General features: G+C 43.9%; 2 protein-coding genes and 1 long non-coding RNA gene across 4 annotated transcripts in view; 2 read left to right on the forward strand and 1 right to left on the reverse strand.

Moving 5' to 3' along the window:
• rab3gap2 (RAB3 GTPase activating protein subunit 2 (non-catalytic)) overlaps positions 1 to 11,876 on the forward strand; it is a 31,945-nt gene extending 20,069 nt beyond the window's left edge. The window contains exons 31-35 of the mRNA XM_062523772.1: positions 8,369 to 8,584; positions 9,627 to 9,716; positions 9,965 to 10,177; positions 10,444 to 10,608; positions 10,982 to 11,876. Coding sequence (XP_062379756.1) covers positions 8,369 to 8,584; positions 9,627 to 9,716; positions 9,965 to 10,177; positions 10,444 to 10,608; positions 10,982 to 11,134 — 837 coding nt within the window. The 3' untranslated portion in view covers positions 11,135 to 11,876. The remainder of the gene's footprint in view (positions 1 to 8,368; positions 8,585 to 9,626; positions 9,717 to 9,964; positions 10,178 to 10,443; positions 10,609 to 10,981) is intronic.
• A 700-nt stretch (positions 11,877 to 12,576) lies between these two features.
• Positions 12,577 to 24,355, reverse strand: iars2 (isoleucyl-tRNA synthetase 2, mitochondrial). Of its 2 annotated transcripts, XM_062523773.1 has the most exons (24): positions 23,956 to 24,355; positions 23,430 to 23,552; positions 23,047 to 23,200; positions 22,768 to 22,916; positions 22,313 to 22,362; positions 21,955 to 22,064; positions 21,740 to 21,830; positions 21,442 to 21,557; positions 20,869 to 21,038; positions 20,427 to 20,517; positions 19,621 to 19,772; positions 18,984 to 19,144; positions 18,443 to 18,545; positions 18,075 to 18,168; positions 17,582 to 17,674; positions 16,481 to 16,589; positions 16,104 to 16,206; positions 15,835 to 15,960; positions 15,400 to 15,531; positions 14,996 to 15,102; positions 14,740 to 14,885; positions 14,206 to 14,396; positions 13,656 to 13,800; positions 12,577 to 13,055 (listed from the first exon to the last, which is right to left on the reverse strand). In XM_062523773.1, the coding sequence occupies exons 1-24, from the start codon at positions 24,211 to 24,213 to the stop codon at positions 12,910 to 12,912; spliced, it is 3,120 nt and encodes a 1,039-aa protein (XP_062379757.1). In that variant the 5' UTR covers positions 24,214 to 24,355; the 3' UTR covers positions 12,577 to 12,909. The 2 variants fall into 2 exon arrangements, with proteins under 2 accessions (XP_062379757.1, XP_062379758.1); XM_062523774.1 differs by lacking the exon at positions 17,582 to 17,674.
• Positions 24,356 to 25,031: 676 nt separating this feature from the next.
• On the forward strand, positions 25,032 to 26,767 carry LOC134068013 (uncharacterized). The gene is made up of 2 exons (XR_009936586.1): positions 25,032 to 25,354; positions 25,782 to 26,767. It is a non-coding gene; the product is annotated as an uncharacterized LOC134068013 (long non-coding RNA).
• The last annotated feature ends 350 nt before the right edge of the window (positions 26,768 to 27,117 follow it).

Here is a 27,117-nt window from a genome sequence, read left to right on the forward strand (position 1 = left end):
TTCATCTTCTTCAGACCATTCACTCATCCACCCATTAAACTGTCTATCAACATCTATTAAACAATCTGTCTATCAACATCCATTAAACTCTCTGTCTATCAACATTAATTAGACTATCTACATTCAACTTTTAAATTATTTACTCTGTCTCAGGCTTTAAGAGTACTCTGGCTCTCTTAAGACTAGCCAGTTAAATTGATTACACCTGTGTCAACTACTCTCAGAGAGCTGTATCAGTGTCTCTCTTAACAAGAATATAAGGCACATTCCATCCAACCTTCTATCCACTCATCTTCTTCAGACCATTCACTCATCCACCCATTAAACTGTCAATCAATATCTATTAAACAATCTGCCTATCAACATCCATTAAACATTCTGTCTATCAACATTAATTAGACTATCTACATACAACTTTTAAAGTATTTACTGTGGGTCCCTCTCAAGCAGCGTTTATATGTCCTCCCTCGCTCCTCGATCCTCAATGATCTACATAAAGAAAGATAGAAGAAGGGCTAGACTATCCCATTGTTGCCGCTCCATCATTCTTTATGTAGATCAGTGAGGAGCGAGAGAGGACGCGTAAACGCTATGAGAGGCACCTTCTGTCTCAGGCTTTAAGCATACAATCTCATTAATACTACAGATCCTGTTTCACTACTTCCTCTGTCCACAACTGTTTCAAAATAAAAGTCCTCACTGCAATAATACACTATTAAATCATTTAACCATTGAAACTACTCAACTATTGAACTGTTCAACCATTCCAACTGTCAGTTATCATCCACTATGCCTCCAGTCAACTATATGAAACCTCCGTGTACCTAGCAACCAACATAGCAACCATTAAAATTAAGTGTTTATGACCGTTTCCATAGCAACCAACATGATTATACTGCAGTAACTTCTTGTTTCCTGATAGTGGCCACCATGGATACCCTAGCAACAAATGTTTCAAAATAAAAGTCCTCACTAGCAAGTTAGCTAATTAGCATGGTTAGCATTGTTAGCATAGTTAGCATTTTTAGCATAACTGCAAAAAATCATCAACTAAGTTAGCTAATCAACCTGGTTAGCATTGTTAGCAAATTTAGCATTGTTAGCATAGTTAGCATTTTAAGCATTACTGCTAGAAATCATCGGTTAAGTTAGCTAATCAACCTGGTTAGCATTGTTAGTAAAGTTAGCATTGCTAGCATAATTAGCATTTTTAGCGTAACTATTAGAAATCATTACCTAAGTTAGCTAATCAACATTTTAACATGAATAGAAATCATTAGTTAAGTTAGAGCTGGAATGTTTCATCTTTAAACTGTCTACCTTCACACTATCAACTCTCTGTAAACTATGCAACCACCATGTTTACCCTAGCTACACCTTAGTAACCATATCTACATTATCTATCTATTTTTGCATTTTCATGCACTGGTAATTCCTTGGAATTGCATTTCTAGTTATTATTAAACTTCTTCTTCTAACGCAGCCAATTCAGCTTCAACCGTTTAACGTAGAAACTTCATTCAAACGTTGTTGCGTAGGTCTTGCTTATGCCATGCCTGCTTTATATTTTTCAACTTTGTAACTTTTATACTTTTTAAACTATTAGTTAAAAACTATTACAATTTCCCCCATAGACTTAACATTGCTCATTATGACATCACGGCAGCAATTAGAATCTTACTCCAGCTGGTCAGCCACCTGGGCACCAACTGTCAGTTTCTCTCAGGCTTTACAATATCCCTGAAGACTACATATTCTGTTCCCCTGTATCCTCTGCGCACAACAGTATCAAAATAAGTCCTCCTAATTCCATCCAACTTTATATCCATTCATCTTCTTCAAACCATTCACTCATCCACCCATTCTAAACAGTCTGCCTATCAACATCAATTAGACGCTCTACATTCAACTTTTAAACAATCTACTCTGTCTCAGGCTGGCTCTCTTAAGACTAGCCAGTTAAATTGATTACACCTGTATCTGTATCCACTACTCTCAGTAGAGAGCTGTCTCTCCATTCTACAAGAATATAAGGCACATTCCATCCAACATTCTATCCATTCATTTTCTTCAGACCATTCACTCATCCACCCATTAAACTGTCTATTTATTAAACAACCTGTCTATCAACATCCATTAAACTCTCTGTCTATCAACATTAATTAGACTATCTACATTCAACTTTTAAATTATTTACTCTGTCTCAGGCTTTAAGAGTACACTGTGGCTCTCTTAAGACTAGCCAGTTAAATTGATTACACCTGTATCAACTACTCTCAGATAGCTGTATCAGTGTCTCTCTTAACAAGAATATAAGGCACATTCCATCCAACCTTCTATCCATTCATCTTCTTCAGACCATTCACTCATCCACCCATTAAACTGTCAATCAATATCTATTAAACAATCTGCCTATCAACATCCATTAAACATTCTGTCTATCAACATTAATTAGACTATCTACATACAACTTTTAAAGTATTTACTGTGGGTCCCTCTCAAGCAGCGTTTATATGTCCTCCCTCGCTCCTCGATCCTCAATGATCTACATAAAGAAAGATAGAAGAAGGGCTAGACTATCCCATTGTTGCCGCTCCATCATTCTTTATGTAGATCAGTGAGGAGCGAGAGAGGACGCGTAAACGCTATATGAGAGGCACCTTCTGTCTCAGGCTTTAAGCATACAATCTCATTAAGACTACATATCCTGTTTCCTCTGTCCAAAACTGTTTCAAAATAAAAGTCCTCACTGCAATAATACACTATTAAATCATTTAACCATTGAAACTACTCAACTATTTAACTGTTCAACCATTCCAACTGTCAGTTATCATCAACTATGCCTCCAGTCAACTACATGAAACCTCCATGTACCTAGCAACCAACATAGCAACCATTGAAATTAAGCGTTTATGACCGTTTCCATAGCAACCAACATGATTATACTGCAGTAACTTCTTGTTTCCTGATAGTGGGCACCATGGATACCCTAGCAACAAATGTTTCAAAATAAAAGTCCTCACTAGCAAGTTAGCTAGTTACCATGGTTAGCATAGTTAGCATTGTTAGCATAGTTAGCATTTTTAGCATAACTGCTAGAAATGATTAGCTAAGTTAGCTAATCAACCTGGTTAGCATTGTTAGCAATTTTAGCATTGTTAGCATTTTTAGCATTATTGCTAGAAATCATCAGTTAAGTAAGCTAAACAACCTGGTTAGCCTTGTTACCATAGTTAGCATTGCTAGCATAGTTAGCATTTTTAACATAACTGCTAGAAATCATTAGCTAAGTTAGCTAATCAACCTGGTTAGCACTGTGAGCATAGTTAGCATAGTTAACATTTTTACCATAACTGCATGAAATCAGTAGCTAAGTTAACAATCAACCTGGTTATCATAGTTACCATAGTTATCATTTTAACAGGAATAGAAATCATAAGTTAAGTTAGAAGTGGAATGTTTCAGCTTTAAACTGTCTACCTTCACACTATCAACTCTCTGTAAACTATGCAACCACCATGTTTACCCTAGCTACACCTTTGTAACCATATCTACATTATCTATCTATTTTTGCATTTTCATGCACTGGTAATTCCTTGGAATTGCATTTCTAGTTAATGTTGATAGACAGAATGTTTAATGGATGTTGATAGGCAGATTGTTTAATAGATATTGATTGACAGTTTAATGGGTGGATGAGTGAATGGTCTGAAGAAGATGAATGGATAGAAGGTTGGATGGAATGTGCCTTATATTCTTGTTAAGAGAGACACTGATACAGCTCTCTGAGAGTAGTTGATACAGGTGTAATCAATTTAACTGGCTAGTCTTAAGAGAACCATAGTGTGCTTAAAGCCTGAGACAGAGTAAATCATTTAAAAGTTGAATGTAGATAGTCTAATTAATGTTGATAGACAGAGAGTTTAATGGATGTTGATAGGCAGATTGTTTAATAGATGTTGATAGACAGTTTAATGGGTGGATGAGTGAATGGTCTGAAGAAGATGAATGGATAGAAAGTTGGATGGAATGTGCCTTATATTCTTGTAGACTGCAGAGACACAGCTCTCTACTGAGAGTAGTGGATACAGATACAGGTGTAATCAATTTAACTGGCTAGTCTTAAGAGAGCCAGTGTATGTAGCCTGAGAGAGAGAGAGAGAGAGAGCTGCTGCACCTGGACTGGCCACCTGGCGTAACATTCTAATTGCTGCCGTGATGTCATAATGAGCAATGTTAAGTCTATGGGGAAATGTTTAATAATTTTTAATTTACAGTTTAAAAAGTATAAAAGTTACAAAGTTTAAAAATATATTGCACAGGTCTCCTTAGTAAGACCTACATAGCAAAGTTTGAATCAAGTTTCTACGTTAAACGGTTCAAGCTGAATTGCGAGCGTTAGAAGAAAAAGAATAATAACTAGAAATGCAATTCCAAGGAATTACCAGTGCATGAAAATGCAAAAATAGATAGATAATGTAGATATGGTTACTAAGGTGTAGCTAGGGTAAACATGGTGGTTGCATAGTTTACAGAGAGTTGATAGTGTGAAGGTAGACAGTTTAAAGATGAAACATTCCAGTTCTAACTTAACTAATGATTTCTATTCATGTTAAAATGTTGATTAGCTAACTTAGCTAATGATTTCTAGCAGTTACGCTAAAAATGCTTATTATGCTAGCAATGCTAACTTTACTAACAATGCTAACCAGGTTGATTAGCTAACTTAACCGATGATTTCTAGCAGTTATGTTAAAAATGCTAACTATGTTAACAATGCTAACTATGCTAACTAGCTAACTTGCTAGTGAGGACTTTTATTTTGAAACATTTGTTGCTAGGGTATCCATGGTGGCCACTATCAGGAAACAAGAAGTTACTGCAGTATAATCATGTTAGTTGCTATGGAAACGGTCATAAACGCTTAATTTTAATGGTTGCTATGTTGGTTGCTAGGTACATGGAGGTTTCATGTAGTTGACTGGAGGCATAGTGGATGATAACTGACAGTTGGAATGGTTGAACAGTTCAATAGTTGAGTAGTTTCAATGGTTAAATGATTTAATAGTGTATTATTGCAGTGAGGACCTTTATTTTGAAACAGTTGTGGACAGAGGAAGTAGTGAAACAGGATCTGTAGTCTTAATGAGATTGTATGCTTAAAGCCTGAGACAGAAGGTGCCTCTCATAGCGTTTACGCGTCCTCTCTCGCTCCTCACTGATCTACATAAAGAATGATGGAGCGGCAACAATGGGATAGTCTAGCCCTTCTTCTATCTTTCTTTATGTAGATCATTGAGGATCGAGGAGCGAGGGAGGACATATAAACGCTGCTTGAGAGGGACCCACAGTAAATACTTTAAAAGTTGTATGTAGATAGTCTAATTAATGTTGATAGATAGAATGTTTAATGGATGTTGATAGGCAGATTGTTTTATATTGATTGACAGTTTAATGGGTGGATGAGTGAATGGTCTGAAGAAGATGAATGGATAGAAGGTTGGATGGAATGTGCCTTATATTCTTGTTAAGAGAGACACTGATACAGCTCTCTGAGAGTAGTTGACACAGGTGTAATCAATTTAACTGGCTAGTCTTAAGAGAGCCAGAGTGTACTCTTAAAGCCTGAGACAGAGTAAATAATTTAAAAGTTGAATGTAGATAGTCTAATTAATGTTGATAGACAGAGAGTTTAATGGATGTTGATAGACAGATTGTTTAATAGATGTTGATAGACAGTTTAATGGGTGGATGAGTGAATGGTCTGAAGAAGATGAATGGATAGAATGTTGAATGGAATGTGCCTTATATTCTTGTAGAATGGAGAGACACAGCTCTCTACTGAGAGTAGTGGATACAGATACAGGTGTAATCAATTTAACTGGCTAGTCTTAAGAGAGCCAGCCTGAGACAGAGTAGATTGTTTAAAAGTTGAATGTAGAACGTCTAATTGATGTTGATAGGCAGACTGTTTAGAATGGGTGGATGAGTGAATGGTCTGAAGAAGATGAATGGATAGAATGTTGAATGGAATGTGCCTTATATTCTTGTAGAATGGAGAGACACAGCTCTCTACTGAGAGTAGTGGATACAGATACAGGTGTAATCAATTTAACTGGCTAGTCTTAAGAGAGCCAGCCTGAGACAGAGTAGATTGTTTAAAAGTTGAATGTAGAACGTCTAATTGATGTTGATAGGCAGACTGTTTAGAATGGGTGGATGAGTGAATGGTTTGAAGAAGATGAATGGATATAAAGTTGGATGGAATTAGGAGGACTTATTTTGATACTGTTGTGCACAGAGGATACAGGGGAACAGAATATGTAGTCTTCAGAGAGATTGAGAGAAACTGACAGTTGGTGCCCAGGTGGCCGGCCACCTGGCGTAAGATTCTAATTGCTGCCGTGATGTCATAATGAGCAATGTTAAGTCTATGGGGGAAATTGTAATAGTTTTTAACTAATAGTTTAAAAAGTATAAAAGTTACAAAGTTGAAAAATACAAAGCAGGCATGGCATAAGCAAGACCTACGCAACAACATTTGAATGAAGTTTCTACGTTAAACAGTTGAAGCTGAATTGGCTGCGTTAGAAGAAGAAGTTTAATAATAAGAAGACTTGGAATAACAGTATAGTGCATTTTCATGCACTATAATAACTAGAAAATGTAATTCCATGGAAGGAATTACCATTGCATGTAAATGCAAAAAGGTTGCTGTGTAAAACATTGTATTGGGCCTAGTTAAAAAGACAACGTAGGCTAGCCTATGACACAGAAGCATAGATAAATAACAATTCCAATTCCACTGAAATTACTTGGAAACCCACATTTAAAAAGCGATTTATGAAAATGCATCAACATAGTATTTTGGAAAATAACTCCTCATTTATTAGAATTTAAAAGACTGAAGTTGCCAACTTCAAACGAGTTGCAAGCGCTGACACTTTAGTAGCCTGAAGTTCACCTACAGTGAAACGACTGGTAGCTTACATAGCCTACATATCTACACTTTAATGCAGGTTAAAAGTATTGGAATACGGAATACAATCTCAATGATCAACGATGATGCAGCAAGGTAGGATATCTAGCAAAACGTTCTTACAGGATATTTTATGTTGGCTACAACCATATTACAGGATGAGCTAGTATGTTCTTCGAAGTGTTATGTGTGTGATCCTATTAGGAATGTACAATAAGCTGTTAACAAAGGTTTTTGGATTTGTGAATGATATGAAAGCTTTAAATGATTGCCTGGCTAGCAGTAACTAGCTAAAACGAGTGCTAGCTTGCTAACAAACAAACAATGATAGCAACTTAATGCAGGTTGTACTAGAAACGACTGTGAGAAAAAGGCAAACCTAAATAGTGCAACAACTAGTAGGCCAGGCCTATGTCTATCCGGTTGGACTTAGAACGCTGGGTGAAGATCGGTGTTGTGTAGGCTGCACTGTGAAGATGTTGTGTAAGCCCTGTTGGCTGCAGCCGACCACGTTAGCCTGGAGCAAGTTATGTTTGTCGTTAGCTTAATACAGTGCTTACTTTGACGTTAGATTGTCTTAGCTGTTGATAACGTTACCTAGAGCAAACTGGTTACTGTAACGATGTTAACAAATCAAGTAGGCTTGAGTAGCCTACAGGAGGAGACAAGACGATAACGTCCGTTTAGCCTGCAGCTCTGTGGCATGGTAGAATGTTTACACAGCTGATAACTTAATGAGTAGCCTGGTTTAGCGCAGCAAAGATCCTTGATTACTGACAGCTGAGCACTGACGTAACAATTAATCTTTGCCGCCAAAGGGTCTCAATGTAAACTCTATGGGAATTTTAAACTCTTTTATCGTAAATATCTCTAAAAGTATGAAGTTCGCAAATGTGAAAAATACAATCGTCAAATCTCCGTTACAAGACCTTTGTATGAGTGTTTGAATGACGTCAAACGGTTAAGTGGTTTTAGCGTTATAAACCGTGGATTTTGGTCGGAAGAAGAATAATAACATTAAGAAGAATAGGGATAACAGTACATTGCATTCACATGCAATGTAATAAGAAACCTAGGAAGAACAATATAGTGCATTTTCATGCACTATAATTACATTAACCTTTAAATTAAATGTTTAAAGTAAAGCCATATGGCCGGAATAAAAAAACAAATCCCACGTAACTGTCTTGATTAAGTAAACAGTAAATTGATTTTAAAGTGTTGACCTCTCCCTCTCTCTCTCTGTCTACTCTTAGCTCCTCTAACACTTTTGTAACTCAATTTTTTACTCCCCCCCTCTTCTCCTCCTCTCCTCCTCCCCTCCTCCCCTCTCCTCTGCTCCTCCCCTCTCCTCCCCTCCTCCTCTCTCCCCTGTGGACTCCTGGGCAGGCGGACGCGTGTGTGGAGGAGGAGTCGGCGCCGCTGCTGTGCGTGGAGGAGGTGTGGGTGGGCGCCGAGGGCCCCGTGTCGCTGGCCGAGCTGGCCCTGGAGCAGCGCGGCGTCCACTACCCGCTGGTGCAGCACCACTGCCTGCTGGCCTCCCTGCTGCACGCCGCCATGACCTTCGGCCTCAAGGTCAAGCCCCTCAGCCTCTTCGACAGCAAGGTGAGCCGGGTGCTGTGAGTCACAGTGGTTTTGTTAGTTCTTCTGTGTGCAGGGCCCAGCTCTGTGAAAACAATCTGGTTTCCCCCCCCCCCCCCATAAATGAAGTTGGGTTTACTTTGTAGACACAGCAGAGGCAGCTAAATGGAGATGTTCAGGGAGTGTGTAAGGAGTTTGTGCTGAGAAGAAAACAGGATAGTTGAAGGTTTATAGGAAAATGAGAAGAAAACAGAATAGTTGAAAGAGTGTAGGAAGACAAGAAGAAAAGAGAATAGTTGAATGAGTGTAGGAAGACGAGAAGAAAAGAGAATAGTTGAATGAGTGTAGGAAGACGAGAAGAAAAGAGAATAGTTGAAGGAGTGTAAGGACAAGAGGAGGAAATCTGTGTTCCTCTCTCCTCAGAGATGTTCACTATAGACTGTTGGTAGTCACATCCCCTTGACATCTGCACATCACTGTTATCCTGTCACCTCTGATGGCTCTGATCATCTGACCTCTATCTTACTGGAGAAATGCAGTCATTTCTTGTAACCGGCCCCTCTACAGGGGATACTTTGCGGTTAGATCACAGGTTAGTTTCAGACCTTATGTCGAGACACATGTTTCCTACTTGAAGTGCCAGACACCGGTTGTACATTTGTGCTAGTTCCCTTTATTCTCAGTTGCCTTTTGAGATTTGTTTTTACTTCCTTATAAAGATATTTCATCAGCACAGTAGGTAAGATGCTGAACACAATGGTTTCCCTCCATTTCCAACATGTCTGGATCAGGATAGAATAGGATAGAATTGAATAGAAAGAGCTGATGATGATTAGATTTGTGGCATTGAGACTATGGAGAGACCATAAGTAGTGGGATCTTATTGTCTGAGTGTTTTTGAGGTTTTGAGGTTTTTGAGTGTTTTCCGGTGCAGTAATGTGCTGTGTCAAAGACACTTTAGTTTACCAAGATGAAGCATTTCAGGCTTCGCCAATGGAACTAAATGGCACTTAAGTTCTGGTCCGACCCTGCTGTGAACCGTCTCTGTGTGTGTGTCTCTGTCCAGGGGAAGAATGCCTTCTTCAGGGATCTGACCTCCATTCAGCTGATGCCCAGTGGGGACACGGACCCCAGCCTGGTGGCCCTCAGGCAGGAGGTGAGCACACACACACACACACACACACACACACACACACACACACACACACACACACACACACACACACTTACATGTATTCCCTTGAATCTTTGAAGTCAGTCCTTTGACAGGTCTACAGTAAGAGCTGGTAGACTAGAAGTTCTTGTTCTGTGGTCTCAGCAGTTACACTATTACACTATTATGCTTTTGCGAGAGTTCCTCATACTTGTGGTTAAAAGTCTGTCTCTCTCTCTCTGTGTATGCAGTTCCTGTTGCGAGTGCTGACGGGGTGGGTGAAGGCCCTGGGAGATGCTCAGGGTGGTGGAGGTGGTGCTGGTGGTGGAGGCGGTTTGTGTGGGGACATCTGGCCCGAGATGTGTTTGGAGCTGGCCACACTGCTGCAGGTCAACCCCGACATCACCCGCAGACACCTGGTGTGTGAGCTCTACAACCAGGGCCTGGACACACGGGCCGAAGAGGTAGGCGCGCGCACACACACACACACACACACACACACACACACACACACACACACACACACACACACACACACTATATGTCTATAGTCTATAGCCTAATGACAAGCAAAGACATGAACATAAAAGTCTTCTCAATGACCACGAACATATTCATCATTCGTAGATAAATCATTTTGGAACCTCATTTAATCTCTCTCTCTCTCTCCTCCCTCTCTCTCTCCCTCTCTCTCCTTCCCTCCCTCCTCGCTCTCTCTCTCTGTCTGTAGCTGATGTTGGAGGTGGAGGATAAGGACGTGTTGGGCTCCCAGCTGTTGGTGCTGGCGGGCCAGAGGCTGTGCTTCTCTCTGCTGCACAACACCACGCAGACCCGCCCCGCCATGGAGCTGCTCGCACGACTGCCACCCACGCTGTGCACCTGGCTCAAGGCCATGGTGAGCACACACACACACACACACACACACACACACACACACACTATATGTAGCAACACATATGAAGCAAATTAGATAACAGTAAGACAACTAGTGCAAAATTAGACAACTAGACAAACAATTAGAAAACTAGCGCAAAGCAATAGCATGTATCTGTAACGTATTATGTGTATACACAATGTCCGTGCACAATGCACAGTTACTGAAAAGAATGATCAGTTCAACAAGTACCGTGGTACAAGTAACATGGGATTACTGAGTTGTATGAACTTGCCTGTACGGTCTTGTTTACACAAGATCACACACCGCACATGTGAACTTTGTTTTGATTGTGTGTGTGTGTGTGTGCGTGTGTGTGTGCGCGCTACTCCAGGACCCCAGTGAGCTGCGTTGCCCCCAGGTCCCCCTGAGCCAGAGCAGTCGCCTGGTGAGCCGCCTGATCGAGATCCTGCCGGAGAACCACGCCCAGTACAGCCTGGCCCTGCACCTGCTGGAGGCCGTGGAGGTGCTGGGGGACGAGGACTGAGGAGGGAGGACCGAGACGGGAGGATGGAGGAGGAGGAGGCGGAGAGGAGAGGAGAGAAGGAGGGAACAGCGGAGGAGTGGATAGATAGATAATGACTGAATAAAAAAGACTTAAGGAGGAACGACGGATGTCGAAAACAGAGGACAACTTCTTACTCGTCCTCCGCCTCCTCAGTGGTATTCTTCACTCATCTCCGTAGTTTCGCTCACTAACCAACTCACCCACAGGCCCCGCCAGCACACACACGCAGTTCCGCTTCCTTTAATCAAGAGTGTTAGATGTTTGTGCTTTAGCCATCGTTTCCGCTCTCCACCGGTCAGAGTGCGTCTCTGAGCATAGAGGTCAGTCGGTGGTCAGTCATGTCAACAAAAGTGTATTTTCTACATGTGTTTATTTTCTTCTTTTTTTTTAAAAGGCTCGATTCATTCTTTCTCGTATCGTCATTGGTGTTTAATCCAGCCTCTCTGCAGCTCTGTGAGTCTGTCCATCCTTTTTTTCTTTAAAAGGTGTGCCTGTGCCATTAGAATTCCTTCCCTCCAGCGAAGGAGGGATGGCGATAAATAATGTAAGATAAACAAAAAAAAAAACGATTGAGGAACGAACGAATGAATCGGCGAGCGGATGACCGTAAACGTCTCTTATTTTCTCTTGTATTTATATGCAGTACTGTACTAGCTCCTGCCACTTCTCCAGAGCGACTGGGCTCACTTATGCAGAATAAAGACTAGTGGTGTACACACAGCACATGGAAGCATTTGTTTTTGCTAGCGTTGGTAGAATGCCATGTATAACGTATAAAACATCTAATTGTACACTTATACTGTATGTACACAAATTAGCTGATTCTAGAGGGAACAACTCATTCAAATCTCACAGACGCAAGTTTTCAGAAGACAGACGATTGACATGTTGCAATTGACAGACTTCTTAACCACTTGTCATGATGATCTACGGATATTATGAGGATACATTTCCGTGAACCTCCTATAGATGTGATAGAACACAAACACACCCTTTCTGGACCACAGCCAACTGATAGTTGAAGCATCATTTCAGCCACCAAAATGCAACATAACAGAGTTGCCTACTTTGGTGTTCCCTCTGAGGAAAGACAGATGTTCAGTTGAAACATATCTTGATGGATTTAGTTGGTGTATTTGGAAAGTAAGAGCATACAACTCAGAAGGCAAGAGCATTCATCCTTTAGTGTGTTTTAAGTATTCAGCCAAAAACTCAAATCCACACAGGCAGACATTTTCTCTTTCTCTCTCACTCTCTCTCTCTCTCTCTCTCTCTCTCCCTCTCACACACACACACACACACACACACACACCTTTTTCCAATGTTCATCCCTAAAAACATAACATGGTTCATGGACCCCAGTCATATAGATACTCTTTGCGTGCTTTCACGTGTATACACATTCCACATAGAATTACATATTAACAACCATTTTTTCATTCACCCATCAGAACAACAGAACAGAGTAAAGCTGTAGTTAGAGCCTGCCAAGCCCATTCAGCAGAATAAATAAAAGTGCAACGGATAGTCTGCCAATCACGTTCTTTACGCTGGGCCTCAGTGACCCTCACCAGCCAACCGTGTTGCTCAGTCCAGGCCCCGCCCAGGAAGTGGAATTGTGGGACTGACTGACTGTCAGTTTTGATATTCCCCCCCTCAGTCCATAGTTTTGCTGGCACTAGCCTTGGTTCTGCAAAGGTCGTGCAGAGAGGAAGGACGGGGAGAAATCTGTAGTCGTGGTTGGTAGTGTGACATCACTGTGTGCTTTGGAGGACAGACTGGCACCGTGGGCAAAGGCAGTCGGGCGAATCGGACGTGTAGCGTCGACAGCGAGGGCAACGGACGAGGGAGGTCGGCTGTGCCGCCACGGTGAACGAGCTCTCCTCTCGGATTACACCACCTGCAAGGTCACAAACAGGCCAAAATTAACCACATCCTATAACACATACAGTAGGTACTAGATAGTTAGATACCGCATTGGGCTCCAGAACATATGTAAATAACACTGCCATCATGGTGAGGGCAACCGAGGCCAATGGAGACACCGGTGTCTCTGATTGGATATCAGACAGGTGGTTCTTGATTGCCGGCATGTGTTGCCCATAGACAGTAAGGTGTTCGCCCCCAGCAACATTTCCTTTAATAGAACTCGACGTACAATGCGGTATCTAGCTTTCTAATATCTGTTACAACAGACCTCTGAAGTTCACGTACAAGAACAACTCAAAGCTGCCATCATTGCCCATATATAAAGACATTCAGATCTCCTTATATGGGCAAAGATGGTACCTAGGTTTCCTGATATGGGCAAAGATTTGGGCTGATTTTGTAGGTGAACTTCAGAGGTCCATACAAGAAAATGGCAATGACAAATCATAACAATGCTTCTGTAATAAGTGCACAAATGGTGGCCCTCAGATATTATGTACACACATACTGTACACACACACACACACACACACACACACAAATATTCTAGCAGGACTTAAGATGGCCGTACCCTCCAGGTTGATGAGGAAAGTTCCACGGCTAATGTTGGCGTCCTCTGGCAGGTCTCGTGGGAGTGAGCTGGTCAGGGTCACACGAGACACCATCATCAACTCCACCAGCTGGGAGCAGGTGGAGGTGGGCTCCTCCTGGAGAGACTGCAGAACGAGTGGGACGTTAGAGAGAGAAGGCTGGCAGGAAAGGCTCTCATGAGAAGACTTATTACAAAATAGAGATTACAAAACGTTGTGCGATGCATTGAGTACACAAAAACTTGGTGTTTGCAAGAACTTGCTTTATGATATCCTGGAACAGCAGGCATTCATTTTAGGGAGCTAGCAAAGCCAGTGTGCCACCGTCATGCCTTACTTCCACCACTAGAGTACTATGAACTGTAAAGAACCCAGTCAGGGGCGTGTTTCTGAAAAACATTAGCCAACCAACTAAGTTGCTAACAGGTTAGTAACTATGTTTTTGGTAAACGCCAGTCATCATGCGGACATGGTGTGGATGTCTGAATCTACGCATGGCCGCCCAGGGTCGTTCCTCCACAGCTATCTCACCTCTGTGAGTTCGAAGAACAGGCCGGGCTCGATGGCGATGATGAGCTCGTACTCGGCAGCGTTTCGCCCTGGGATGGACGAGAGGAAGGCGTCTCGGATGGCACACGCCCCCTCCACCGCCTCCTCCAATCCTGGCTTCCGCCACACCGAGCTGCTCTTGATCCAACCACTCTGGAACAGAGTCTCTCCAGCTGCAGAGAGAGAGAGCGAGAAAAAAGAGAAAAAGAGAGATTGATAGAGAGATTGATAGAGAGAGAGAGAGAGAGAGACTTCTTTACTTAACAATCACCTTACTTTCTGAAATGGATACATCATAAATGTAGATTATGTAACATTAAAATCCCCAAAGGTGCTCAAAATCAATCTCAACCGAGAAAACTGAACTTTGCACTTATCATAGTATACACCATAGATAGACTGTGTGTAAATGTGTGTGTGTGTGTGTGTGTGTGTGTGTGTGTGTGTGTGTGTGTGTGTGTGTGTGTGTGTGTGTGTGTGTGTGTGTGTGTGTGTGTGTGTGTGTGTTATACATACCGTCATGTCCAGGTGCATGCAGGTACACCTCTTCGGCCAGGTGAGGCAGGATGGGGGCGATGGTGCGGGTCATCCCGTCTAAGACCTCCTCCAGCACCGTCTGACACGAGCGCCGGCCCAAGGAGTCCTCCGCATCACAGTACAGTCTGATCGAGGGAGAAAGGGAAACATCTTTAGATAGATAGTTTATTGATCCCAAAGGGGAAATTCAGGAGAGGAACAGTGTGTGTGTGTGTGTGTGTGTGTGTGTGTGTACCTGTCTTTGATGACACTGAAGTAGAAGCTGGACAAATCTCTGGCCACAAAGCCCTGCAGAAGCCGCACCACCCGGCCAGCATCATACTCAGCATAGGCATCGGTCACCTGAAAAACACACACACACACACACACACACACACACACACACACACACACACACACACACACACACACACACACACACACACACACACACACACACACACACACACACACACACACACACACACACACACACACACACACACACACACACACACACACACACACACACACACACACACACACACACACACACACACTTTGCTCTTGGTCTTGCATCAAATCATTGTCTCTTATACAGGTAAGTATTCATGATAAACCATTTTAGATGGTGCGCTACACACACACACACACACACACCTTCATGCTAAACTCCCGCAGTAGATGCAGCAGGTACTGGTCCACATAGTACATCTCTTTAGAGTCCACTGCCTGGGTCCGCGGGTCAAAGCCTTGCAGGTTCCCCAACAAGAACTTAAGCGTGTTCCTTAGCTGCAAACACAGAAATACAAACACAGAAATACAAACACACACACACACATACAAACACACACACACACACACGCACACACACACACACACACACACACACACACACACACAGAGACAGATAAGATCGATGTTATGTTATGACATGGGTCGATATTTTAAAAAGGGTAGAAAGACAATTGACAAACAAATACAGACAGGCTACAGACGGGCTGGCTGATCTGTTATGTCATCCTAGACTGTAGATATAAGAGATAAAAAGTGGACCAGGCCAGCAGTCGGACACGAGGCCGGTCAGCAGCAGACCTTGTTGATGTTGTCGCGGGCCGAGTTTAAAGCGCTGGAGCCGATCTGCACCTCCGAGAAGACGTTGGACTCGGCCACCCACCAGCGCAGCGTGTCGGCCCCATACGGGGGGGAGGAGGAGGGGTCCTGGGGACACATGGAGAGGCGTCGGAGAGGGGACCACCAGGACATTAAGTAACATGTACCAGAACTCCAGGTAGTTTGGATAGTATATCCATAGTAGTAATGGATAGTAGTAATTTACTGTATATTTCAGAGGGTATCCTGACCTTGCCACCGTTGATAACAACTTCAGGATCCACCACGTTTCCCAGAGACTTGGACATCTTCTCTCCTTTCTCTGATATAGCAAAGCCATGCACCACCAGCGTCCTGCCACAGAGCGATGTTTAGGAATTGCTAGTAATATAAATCCTCAACCTCACGAACACATATCACTATGATAACATCATGAATCTATCAACATTCACACTCTTCACAAATTAGGCTTCCAGAATCTACCAGGTTTCCAGTGATGGTCGAACATAGTTCATAACTTGGGTTGAGCACATTGCACAAGGACATAAAGGTGTGAATTCTAAAGCATTAACTCTCTCCAGATCTAGCTATCCCTCCCGGTCCCACATCAGCACACACCCATACGTACTTGTAGGGAGCCTTCTTGCGTACCGCCACGCTGGTGAGGAGAGAGGACTGGAACCAGCCGCCCAGCTGATCCTTCCCCTCAATGTAAACATCTGCCCTTGGGTCCGCCTCTGTGTGTGTGTTAGTGTGTGTGTGTGTGTGTGTGTGTGTGTGTGTGTGTGTGTGTGTGTGTTTAGAAACAAAGAGAAGAAATAAATAAGTAATACAAATATATGTTGAAGTTAAAAACATTCATAATTCAGAATTGTCCTGTACAAGCAGAAACAGAGGAAGGAAAACAGGTTGGTGAAAAAAAGAGTCAATAGAGTCCTTGAGGCCTGTGACAGTTCATGACAGGAGTTAGTGCATCCACAGTTAGTAGTTTAGGTGCTGAATAAAAATTGAAGTAACTTTTGAAGTAACTGCAACATTACGACATCTCTACTCCATACAAAAGGCCAAGAACTAACATACAGATCCTGTGATGCACTTAAAGGGTTCCTCTTCTCCAAGCTGGAGCACCAGTTTCAACACCTTGCAACAACTTGCACAACAAAGGCAGCCAAACACTTCTAGCCACTAATACAGCTAAGTAGAGATAGAGCAGATAAGAGCCTGTGTGTGTGGCAAGCAGAGGTATCCATTTTAACCCACTGAGCCAACCGGCACAGTGGGTTAAACCCACGGTTAGCAAGTCAGACAGCCGGCTAGCCACAACTCTGCCAAGAACAAGAGCCTCACGGCAACTACATATAAGAGCATTACACAAGACGCGTGTGTGTGTGTGTGTGTGTGTGTGTGTGTGCACGTGTGTGCGTGTGACTGCATTCCCTGCATGCCTGTGAGAAAAACACCACCTGACCAAAGGAAAGAGGAAAAAGAAAAGGTGCATTAGTCCAGGAGAAGAAAGAGAGAAATAGAACGACGAGGAGTAGCAGGAGGAGAGGAGTAGGACACGATCAGGGCATGCACCACGACTCCTCCATGCAGAGAGAGGAGGAGAGAAAAAGACTGAGGTATGAGTGAGGGAATGGGTGAGAGAGAGAGAGAGGGAGAAAGAGAGAGAAAGAGAGAGAGAGAGAGAGAGAGAGAGAGAGAGAGAGAGATGGGTGTGGCGTATGACCTGGGACCAGCGCACTGGGCAGCACTGCACTGGTGAGCCAGCTCAGCCTGGACTCGCTCTGGGCCGAACTCTCAGCCTGCTCCTCTTGCTCCTCTGTGGACATAAGGCTCTTTACACATCAACGCTCTCAGCACATACACACACACGCACTGTGGGTCACATACTGTATACGTTGATCACTGTTCACAGATCACTTCTAGGCTATTTTCAACTGATTGCAGTGCTTTCGATAAAACACAAAATCTGAGATGGGGAGAAGGTTGGAGAAATGACCTTGAACCCGGGTTTAAATAACAGTGTTTAAGCAACACACCTAACAACAACCTGTCAGGGACGAAGGAAACAGCTCATAGAGATAAACGTTTTGAGTGAGTATAAAAATGACACTGCGAAATCCTCTTCAGTGTCGAAGGACTTTGCACCGAAGAGCACTCCTTTTTATTTCAGGCTGAAGGGTGTGTGTGCGTGTGTGTGTGTGTGTTTCTAGACTCACCCTCTAATACTGCAGCCCAGGAGACTCCACTGTCAAACCAGATGTCCAAGACATCCTCTCCACGAATGTAGTCTGTCGCAGGACCTGCTTTACTCTAACACACGTGTACACACATACAAATACATGAATGAGAGATAGCACCATCTTTCATATGGTTGATAGATACAAAACAACAAGAAGGACTCATATAGTCACATGGAAAACATAAAAAGACAGACAGACAGACAGACAGACAGACAGACAGACAGACAGACAGACAGACAGACAGACAGACAGACAGACAGACAGACAGACAGACAGACAGACACACACACACACACACACACACACACACACACACACACACACACACACACACACACACACACCTTTTTCAGGACCGATTCAGGGAGCAGCGTCTCTATTGGTTCCTCCCACCAGCTGTCACTTCCCTTCTCTGCAAAGATCTTGCTGATATGGGGAACCGTGTGTCTGTCAATCAAAATCACAACAGTTACATATCAGGGCCTCCTGAGCGCCAGTGCCAATCACACACCAAGCCAGCTGCACCAAGCACCAAGCACCAAGCAAAACAAGAACAAGGTTGTGCGTGTGTTTGTGCCTACAGTATGTGCTTGTATGTATATGTGTGTGTTTGTGAGTGTATCTATAGGCTCTTCTCAACGTCCTTGGTCCTCGGGCTCGTTCCCACTGATCCATAAAGAACACTGGATAGACCATCCCATTGTTGCCGCCCCATCATTCTTTATCTAGATCAGTGGGAACGAGCCGGAGGACAGAGGAATGAAGGAAGGAAGGAAGGGAGGATAGATAAAAAGATGAATAAGAAGAGCCCTATGTGTGTGTGTGTGTGTGTGTGTGTGTGTGTGTGTGTGTGTGTGTGTGTGTGTGTGTGTGTGTGTGTCTCACTTGTTGATGAGGGCCTCGCCGGTGTCCTTGTGGTAGAACACAGGGATGGGCACGCCCCAGCTCCTCTGGCGGGAGATGCACCAGTAGGTGCGCCTGTCCAGCTGGGTCAGCAGAGTGGACCGCGCCGACTCGGGGATCACCCGCACCTTCTGCAGAACATCCTGCACACACACACACAAACACACAAACACACAAACACACAAAACAATCAAATACACACATATCGTCTCCTTAGAAATATATGGTTCTATCTGACATTTTTCTCAAAACTGAGTCATTGCCATATTCTTATTCTGTGACAACTTAAGAAGGTGAGGTGTTTCTTGTAGTTGTGTGCATTTTTGGACAATATATCTCTAGAAAGGTTTGTTTCCGCTGCTCAGTACAACTCTATGGAATCCTATGGAAAGCTAATATCCCAGAACTACTCAGAATGTAGATAGAGTGTGCCAGTGCATGTAGACCTACAGTATGAGCTGTCTTTCTAGTCACTGTTTGTGACTTAAAGTAATTTGCCTCTGAAACGACCTATTCTGAAAGTCTGAGGAGTTCGGTTGACCTGCCAGAGTCATTTTCCGCCCAGCTGACTAATATGAGGTGTGATGTGACGGGTGATGAGTGCGGGAAGGCGGCTGACCTTGGCTTTGTCCCTGAGGCTGTCTGTGTTGATGAACCACTGGCGGCTGGCTCTGATGATGACGGGCAGCTTGCTCCTCCAATCGTAGGGGTAGCTGTGCACGCAGTCCTCCTCCTTTACCAGTGCACCCGCGTCACGCAGCATGGAGATCACTGGCACACACACACACACACACACACACACACACACACACACACACACACACACACACACACACACACACACACACACACACACACACACACACACACACACACACACACACACACACACACACACACACACACACACACACACACACACACACACACACACACACACACACACAGTTAAAGCACCAATTCACACTTGCACCCACACCCACATAAACTGTGCCATAATTTCATTGGCAGGCAACTGTCAATAACCAAATCCATGAGTCGTCAAGTCCGCCTCTCATGTTTAATGTCAGACATACACAGGGAAGGTGTTAAAGTCCTTGTACTATAGGCAGGGAATTTCTCACAGTGGCCAATCAACAACCAAGCCTATTGGACATAACACAGACTGATGCCAGATTCAACAATTCAATGCCAGATTCATGCACGGTTGTCTTGTGGCAGTTGCAAACGTGCCGCACGTTGTACCTAGGATCCGTAAAGGCACCCCTGCACAGTACTACTGTACATACTGTACGCTCATGCCACTCGGGCCAATCAACAACTATATGTAAGCCTATGAGCTAAAGCTAACCAAACGATGTGGTCATTTCAGTAGTGGACACAAGTGGGGCCCATCTCCTCCTCCCCGTCCGTCCACTCTCTCACCTGTGGCACTGCCCTCCACCATCACCTGCTTGCCCTGGAGCTCGGCACCAGCCAGCTCAGTGAACCGGCCGTCTTCATCCACCATGCACTCCTGATGGGGGAGAGGGAGAGAGAGAGGGAGAGAGAAGAGGAGGAGGAAGAGAGAGAGAGAGAACAATGGGTAAAAACGTTCACAACGATCACAAACGATCGCAAATCAATCATTCACTGATGAAAACATGACCATTTCAAAGGCTTAATACAGCATGGTGCTACCCTAACAGACTCCTCTGTCAAACAAAACACATGATTCCACAATATACAGTTCTCTGACCCATGGCACTGTGCATTTGACTACTGTACATACTGTATGTCACTGAACAGTAAAATGCTGCACAATATGTCTCACTTCCTGAAAATCCTCCCTGCGGGCGTATAAAGCAGAGGTGGCACAGCCACTCACCACAGACAGGTTGAAGTGGGATGCCACGCTGTAGTCCTCCATGCCGTGGGCGGGAGCCGTGTGGACCAATCCCGTGCCTTTGGCCATGGTCACGTGACTGGCTGGCAGTAGGGGCACCTCTTTACCTGCCAGCGTGGGGTGCTGGCACTTGGCCCCCTCCAGCTCCGCCCCTACACACAACAGAGAGAGAGAGAGAGAAAGAGAGAGAGAGAGAGAGAGAGAGAGAGAGAGGTGCTAAGTGGCAGTGTATGTGTGTGGGTGTGTGTGAGGCTGCATTCAGACAGGGCGCGGTTTTTGTGAGATCAAACGGCAGTGAGATCCGCCTTTTTTTGTGTTGTTTCGTTTGGCACGCTGTTTATGCGCCTGGAGCGCCTCGTGTTTTGTACGCCTGCTGCATCTCACAATTTTGCAAAGGCACCCTGAGCGCCTCGAACTGAAAGGGGTTCAAAATCAAGGCGGCAACGTGCGTCCTGTTTGACCGCACCCCTTACACGAATACGTGCCTTTGTGTCTGTGTTCATCTGTGTGTAAGAGCATGAGGAGGTTTATATGAACACAGGTGTGTACACTCACCTGTAAATGTTTTCACCGTGTCCAGCTGTGCTCCTAGTGCCGCGGCTAGGTTGGCAACGCGATCAGTGGCAACCAGGAAACGCTGGTCATCATCTGCCCGCTTCACCAGGGAGTACCTGGTAACGCACACAAGTCAGAGGTCACACCTTCCGATCCAATAACGAACACTTAATCCCCCACAGTCTGGGCTCAACTCTCTACAACAGAGATTAATGGAGTCTGGTCCAGAGCCATAGTTGTGGCTTCAAGTCATTGGTGTGTGTGTGTGTGTGTCAGTGTCTGTGTGTGATGTACTTACTGAGCTTTGGGCATGTAGCAGACAGCCTGATTGGCGGGAATGGTCCATGGTTGAGTTGTCCAGATAAGAGCTTTGACATTCTCCCATTCCTCTGTAACATACACACACGTACACATACGAGATGATGACATACCATTGTGTTTGTGAGTGTGAATGGGTATGTATGTACTTAAGTGCTTGTGAGAGGGAGAGTGTGCTTTGTTTGCATACTGTACCTGCACTCTCGGCTAGTTTGGGCGGAGGGCTGCTGATGGAGAAGGTGGCGTAGATAGCTTTGCTCATATGCTCAGTGTTGTACTCCAACTCAGCCTCTGCAAGAGCCGTCCTAGAGAGAGAGAGAGAGAGCACAAGAGACAGAGAGAGGGCACAAGAGAGAGACAAAGGAAGAATTGGGAGAGCAAAAGAAAACGTGAGATAGAATAATAATAAATAAAAGAAAAAAAGTGACAGAATGAAAAGAACACACACAATAGGAGGGAGACATGAAGGCGGTTTCAAGTCTGCAAGGGGTGCTGAACCAACCCAAATGGACCTCAGGTAGCAGTGAGTGTTGGGAGATGATCTGAGCCGTACCTGGTTGAAGGAGACCAGAATACTGGCTTATAGTCCTGATAGATCAGACCCTGTAAAAGAAAAAGTCTATAAGCCAATCACAGTCACAAATGTACACCATGCCCTAACCATGCATGTTCTCTCATCTGTTAAAACTCTCATTTGTTAAAACTGTCTCTGTCTGTGCTATGGAGGAGCGGAGTTGTATGCTTATGTGTGTGTAATTGTGTGTATATATGTGTGTATTTTTTTGCATTTTGTGAAGACGCCAGTTTGCTTCTGGAAGACTCAGAGCGTTATGAATGAATGTGTGTGTGTGTGTGTGTGTGTGTGTGTGTGTGTGTGTGTGTGTGTGTGTGTGTGTGTCTGTGTCTGTGTCTGTGTCTGTGTCTGTGTCTGTGTCTGTGTCTGTGTGTGTGTGTGTGTGTGTGTGTGTGTGTGTGTGTGCATATGTGTGTGCATATGTGTGTGCATACCTTGTTGTGCATCTCTTGGAAGACTCGCAGCTGTGCAGCCTCGTACTGTCCATCGAAGGTGTAGTAGCAGTTGTCCCAGTCAGCCATGACACCCCAGCGTTGGAAGGCAGCCCGCTGGCGAGCTATCGCTCCCTCTGCAAACTCACGCGCTACGGGGGAAGCACAGACAGACCGTTGGTGCTTAACATTACATTACATTACGTCACATTAACATCTGTAATCAAATATGCTCACACCTCTGATCCAGGATCAGTCATTCAGTATATCAAGCGCACTGACCTTTCTTCCGAATCTGGAGAGGGCTGAGCCCACCGGTCCCCAGCTCCCCCAGGGCCTTAAGCTCAATGGGGAGACCGTGGCAGTCCCAGCCAGGCATGTAATGCACTTGTCGACCCCGCATCACCTCAAAACGGTTCCGGATGTCCTTTAGGATCTAGACAGACATCCACATAACACATTGACACAACAGCCTATTGGGTACATCACATTGGGTAACAAGACAAACACACCTTCCTCTGAAGACATCACATTAACACACACAGGCACTTAGACATGATGGAATGAATGGCATCCAACCATAGGGGGGAAAATCTTTCGTACGGCCAAACTATCAGCAGTACACAGGTACCAGTGTATTTAAAGTGTCCAGGAACATCCCTGACCTTGTTGAGGGCGTGTCCAACATGTGGGTCTCCATTGGCATAGGGTGGGCCATCATGCAGACAGAACTCCTTCTTGGCCTTTCTCTCCCTCTGCCAAGTGTAAAGCAGATCGAAGCCACACTCCTGTAACAGATACATTGAAAGGCCTACCAGGTTAGCTCCAAGTCATGGTTTCTGAAGCACTCGAAGTCTAATGCAATAAATAACTTAACGATTTATATGCAAACTTTCAAGTTTAGGAAACTGTAAAAACGAATGGACAAATTTAACCAAGGTCAATAACATTCATGGATAACACGAGATCAAGTCACTATAAGCACAAATAACATTCTAGAAATAAGTCTACGAAGTGCGCGCAATCGGTCTATTAAAAAAACCAAGAACGTGCATCACTGTCACATTCTGTTTTGTACTTGGCTATACATAGCCTAGTTATAGTATATCAATGTCCATGCCATGCTAACAGGTTAGCGAAGTTTGGCTAACGTCAGTTTATGCAGCATTATACAAACAGCTATGTACGTACACGTTGAATCTGCAGCTCTCGCTCCAGAAGCTTCTGCCCGGTTAATTTCATTGGGAATTCTGAGCGCGGCAGAAGCACTGTATCCCGATACTGTCCTGGAGCTGGACTGGCAGCAGGTTGTGCAGGATCTCCCGAAGAGCTGACATTCTGACAGCGGCTCACGATAGAGGAGAGAGCAGGGTGAAGAAGTATGTTTCTCTTGTTCGATCCCAGCCGCGCTAGGCACTGGCTCACAGCCGATATCCGGCGGAGCAACATGGAGAATCTCTTTCGTTCTTTGGGGCGCTAGGTACGTTACAATTCTTCCAATGTCTGCTAAAAAGTGATATATGTTATTCTTCTTACTTGTGCTGAGTTATGTCCTTCCCCAACTAACTGCACTGTTTCTACCGGAAGAAAAGCAAAGATGGACCAGTACGGTACGGGTACGCGTAAGGGACAATCAGGGCGCATTCACACTAGACCGTTTGGCCCGAGGTCGTTTGGAGCGGTTTGGACTATGGTTCGGTGATTTTTGCTGATGTGAACGCAGACTCCCGAACCTGGATGCGGACCATGTTCCGCTAGAAACGGTGGTCTATAGTGCAGTTCGATGCAGTTGAATGTTATATATTCCAAACTGCTGTTTTTGCTAGAATAGAAGTAGCCAGTTTTGCTAGAGATTCCAGGATTTAACATACACCCCACCCCATTTCTAATACTCAAGACAAAAATATCAAAAATGTTCTTATAACTTAACCTGCAAACTGAAACTGCCATAATAAAGCAAAATATGCGAATTCCAAACGCATTATTTTAATAGGGATACTCGAACGACAGAGGGCGCCACGCTTTCAAAAACATTTGATTCAGCAGCACGATGGTTTGAGCATCATTTTTTTTTTTTTTTTTTAACCATCGCATCTTGTTTGTTTATAAGAGGTTATCTGTGATTTGAACACTGAATGTAACTATCTTGATTCAGATAATAATATTATAATAAGCATGTTCTAGCAAATAGGGTAGTTAGGCTAATTTAATTGAAATAGCCTACAGCCAGCGTTTTTTCATTGATTTTTTTTTTTTTACAGAAACAGGTCAAACACACAGTTTGTAGCCTATGTGTGTTCTAACCTACGTCTACGTTTTACAGTCTAATTCAATCCACAACCCAACTTTGCCCTCTTAAATCTTCCAATTTGGTGCATGTTCATTGGGCAGGTGATTCGAAATGGGAGCGCCTATTCTGTGCGTCATACGTCTGGAGTATAAAGATTGATCTCGCCCCGTTAGGCTGAACCATTTTGGATTGAGCATCAGTATAGTGGGGTGAGGGAAAAAAAGCTAACCGCTCAAAATGACGAAAATTGTGGTAACTTACCTTGGAGTCCTTCTTCTGGCTGTACACATCTCAAAACCGGTAACTAGGCTACTTAAATCTACTAAAAAAGTTTGTTGAACAATTTCATGTCACTCGTCTACCATTTTCATTAAATTGAACGGAGACTTGAGTTACAACCACTACTAGTTCAATTTATTTATTGAAAGATTGCTGATGGCTTAACCGCATAGTCCATGCTTTTATTTGTTAGTTAGTTAGTTAGTTTGTTTTTACACTGAGAATGGACCATCAGCAGAATACTAAAACAATACAACAAATCAGTTTCCCAGCGGAATCTGTCTATGATTTGGGTAGGCTTAAGTTTTTACATAGTCTAATCATTAGTCCTGTGAAGATACGGACCAAGTTGGTTAGTTGGTGGCTAAAATGTGTCATATAGGCTAGGCCTAATATTTACCAGCAGGCTAACATACTCTTCCACTATACACTGTTTTCTATTCAACAGGTGGTTGCTCAAAATACTACCGTAGAAACGAACACGACGGTCACTACTGCCGAGCCCGTCGTGAATGCCAGCTTGACTACCGTGACCGACAGCTCCTCCAGCGGGGCTAACGCCACCACGGCCACCACCGGGGCAGGCGTTGCGCCTCAGTCCGGTCTTCTGAGCCTGCTACTACCAGTGTCTATTGTGGGCACCCTCATGCACGGTCGCTGTTGAAGGATGAGGATGATAAAACTGAGACCACCAAGACTGTGACGATCAGCGGCTAAGACTGTGAGCATCCAAAGAGCATACTTTTTTAAATTCTCGGGAATCGGTCTCCCGGCTTAGTGTATGTGTGTCGAGATGGGAGTGACGCTATTCACTGACGGAAAGTGGGCAACAACAGACGGGCTTTCTTCCACGCAAGGTGCACATTACATGTCTTCATACTGAATCCCTGGCGTCCAGAAACCCCGTCCCGTGTACTCGAAGGAAAGCACTAACACCTTGCTTTGAACTCCAAAACACACAGGTGGAGATTGATGCGCAACGAGGATGTACAAAATTCCGCTCTTTGGCACTTTTTTTTTCAGTTCACCTCAAGCCACTGTTTGTACCTGTGTCTTTGTATTGGACAGTAGCCTAATTTTTTGAAACGCTTAATATCACAAGTGCCCAGGAAGTCAGCACTCCTCATGTTGGTCGAGGCGCCTTGTGATTTTCTTGCGCTCAGTGTACCATTTGCGAAACCAACGGTTAAACGATTTGCCCGTCTTTAGGCTACGGATTTCCAACAGGTGCATGAACATGAGTTGTGATTAGCCTAATTATAATTGTTTTATAATAAAAGTGGAAACCCTGTTTAAATGTATGTAATTCTGTAGTTTTTTTGTAAAAAAAGAAAAAAACATAATAGGATGTATTAAATGTCATTGTATTGCGTTCGTGATTGTAATTTGATTTTTGTCCTGCTTTGTCGACAATAATAAAACTCCCAAAATACACTCGCATTTTGATCTACTGCTATGGGAAGTGAGAAGATCAAGAATTTAATGTAAACTGTTTTACCAGGTGAAGCGAATTATGTTGTATTGCGCACATTTCAAGCAAATCTGGGAGTTGTCAGCGTAAATGGCACAAATGCGCGTGTCTGCACTGTATACGTGCGAAAGCGGTCTGAACCTGCGATGTTTGGGTGGCGTCCAGTCTCTAACGGTTTTGGAAAATAGGTGTCATGTTTTGGCTTTTATATTCCATTTGAAGAGTTCCCCCCCCCCGTATAACTACGGTGAACAGCATTGTTCAGTAAATATACCCATATCTGATCAACAGGATGAAAATGGCCAATGTTCCT

This window comes from Sardina pilchardus, chromosome 20 (genome assembly GCF_963854185.1).
Source record: "Sardina pilchardus chromosome 20, fSarPil1.1, whole genome shotgun sequence".
NCBI lineage: Eukaryota > Metazoa > Chordata > Actinopteri > Clupeiformes > Clupeidae > Sardina > Sardina pilchardus.

Coding starts and splice junctions, on each gene's coding strand:
- iars2 (XM_062523773.1), bottom strand. CDS start 24,213: ATGTTGCTCCGCCGGATATCGGCTGTGAGCCAGTGCCTAGCGCGGCTG. Junction 16,590..17,581: donor GCCCAGTGCGCTGGTCCCAG/GTCATACGCCAC, acceptor ACACACACACAG/AGGCGGACCCAAGGGCAGAT. Junction 15,103..15,399: donor TGCGGGAGTTTAGCATGAAG/GTGTGTGTGTGT, acceptor TGTGTTTTTCAG/GTGACCGATGCCTATGCTGA.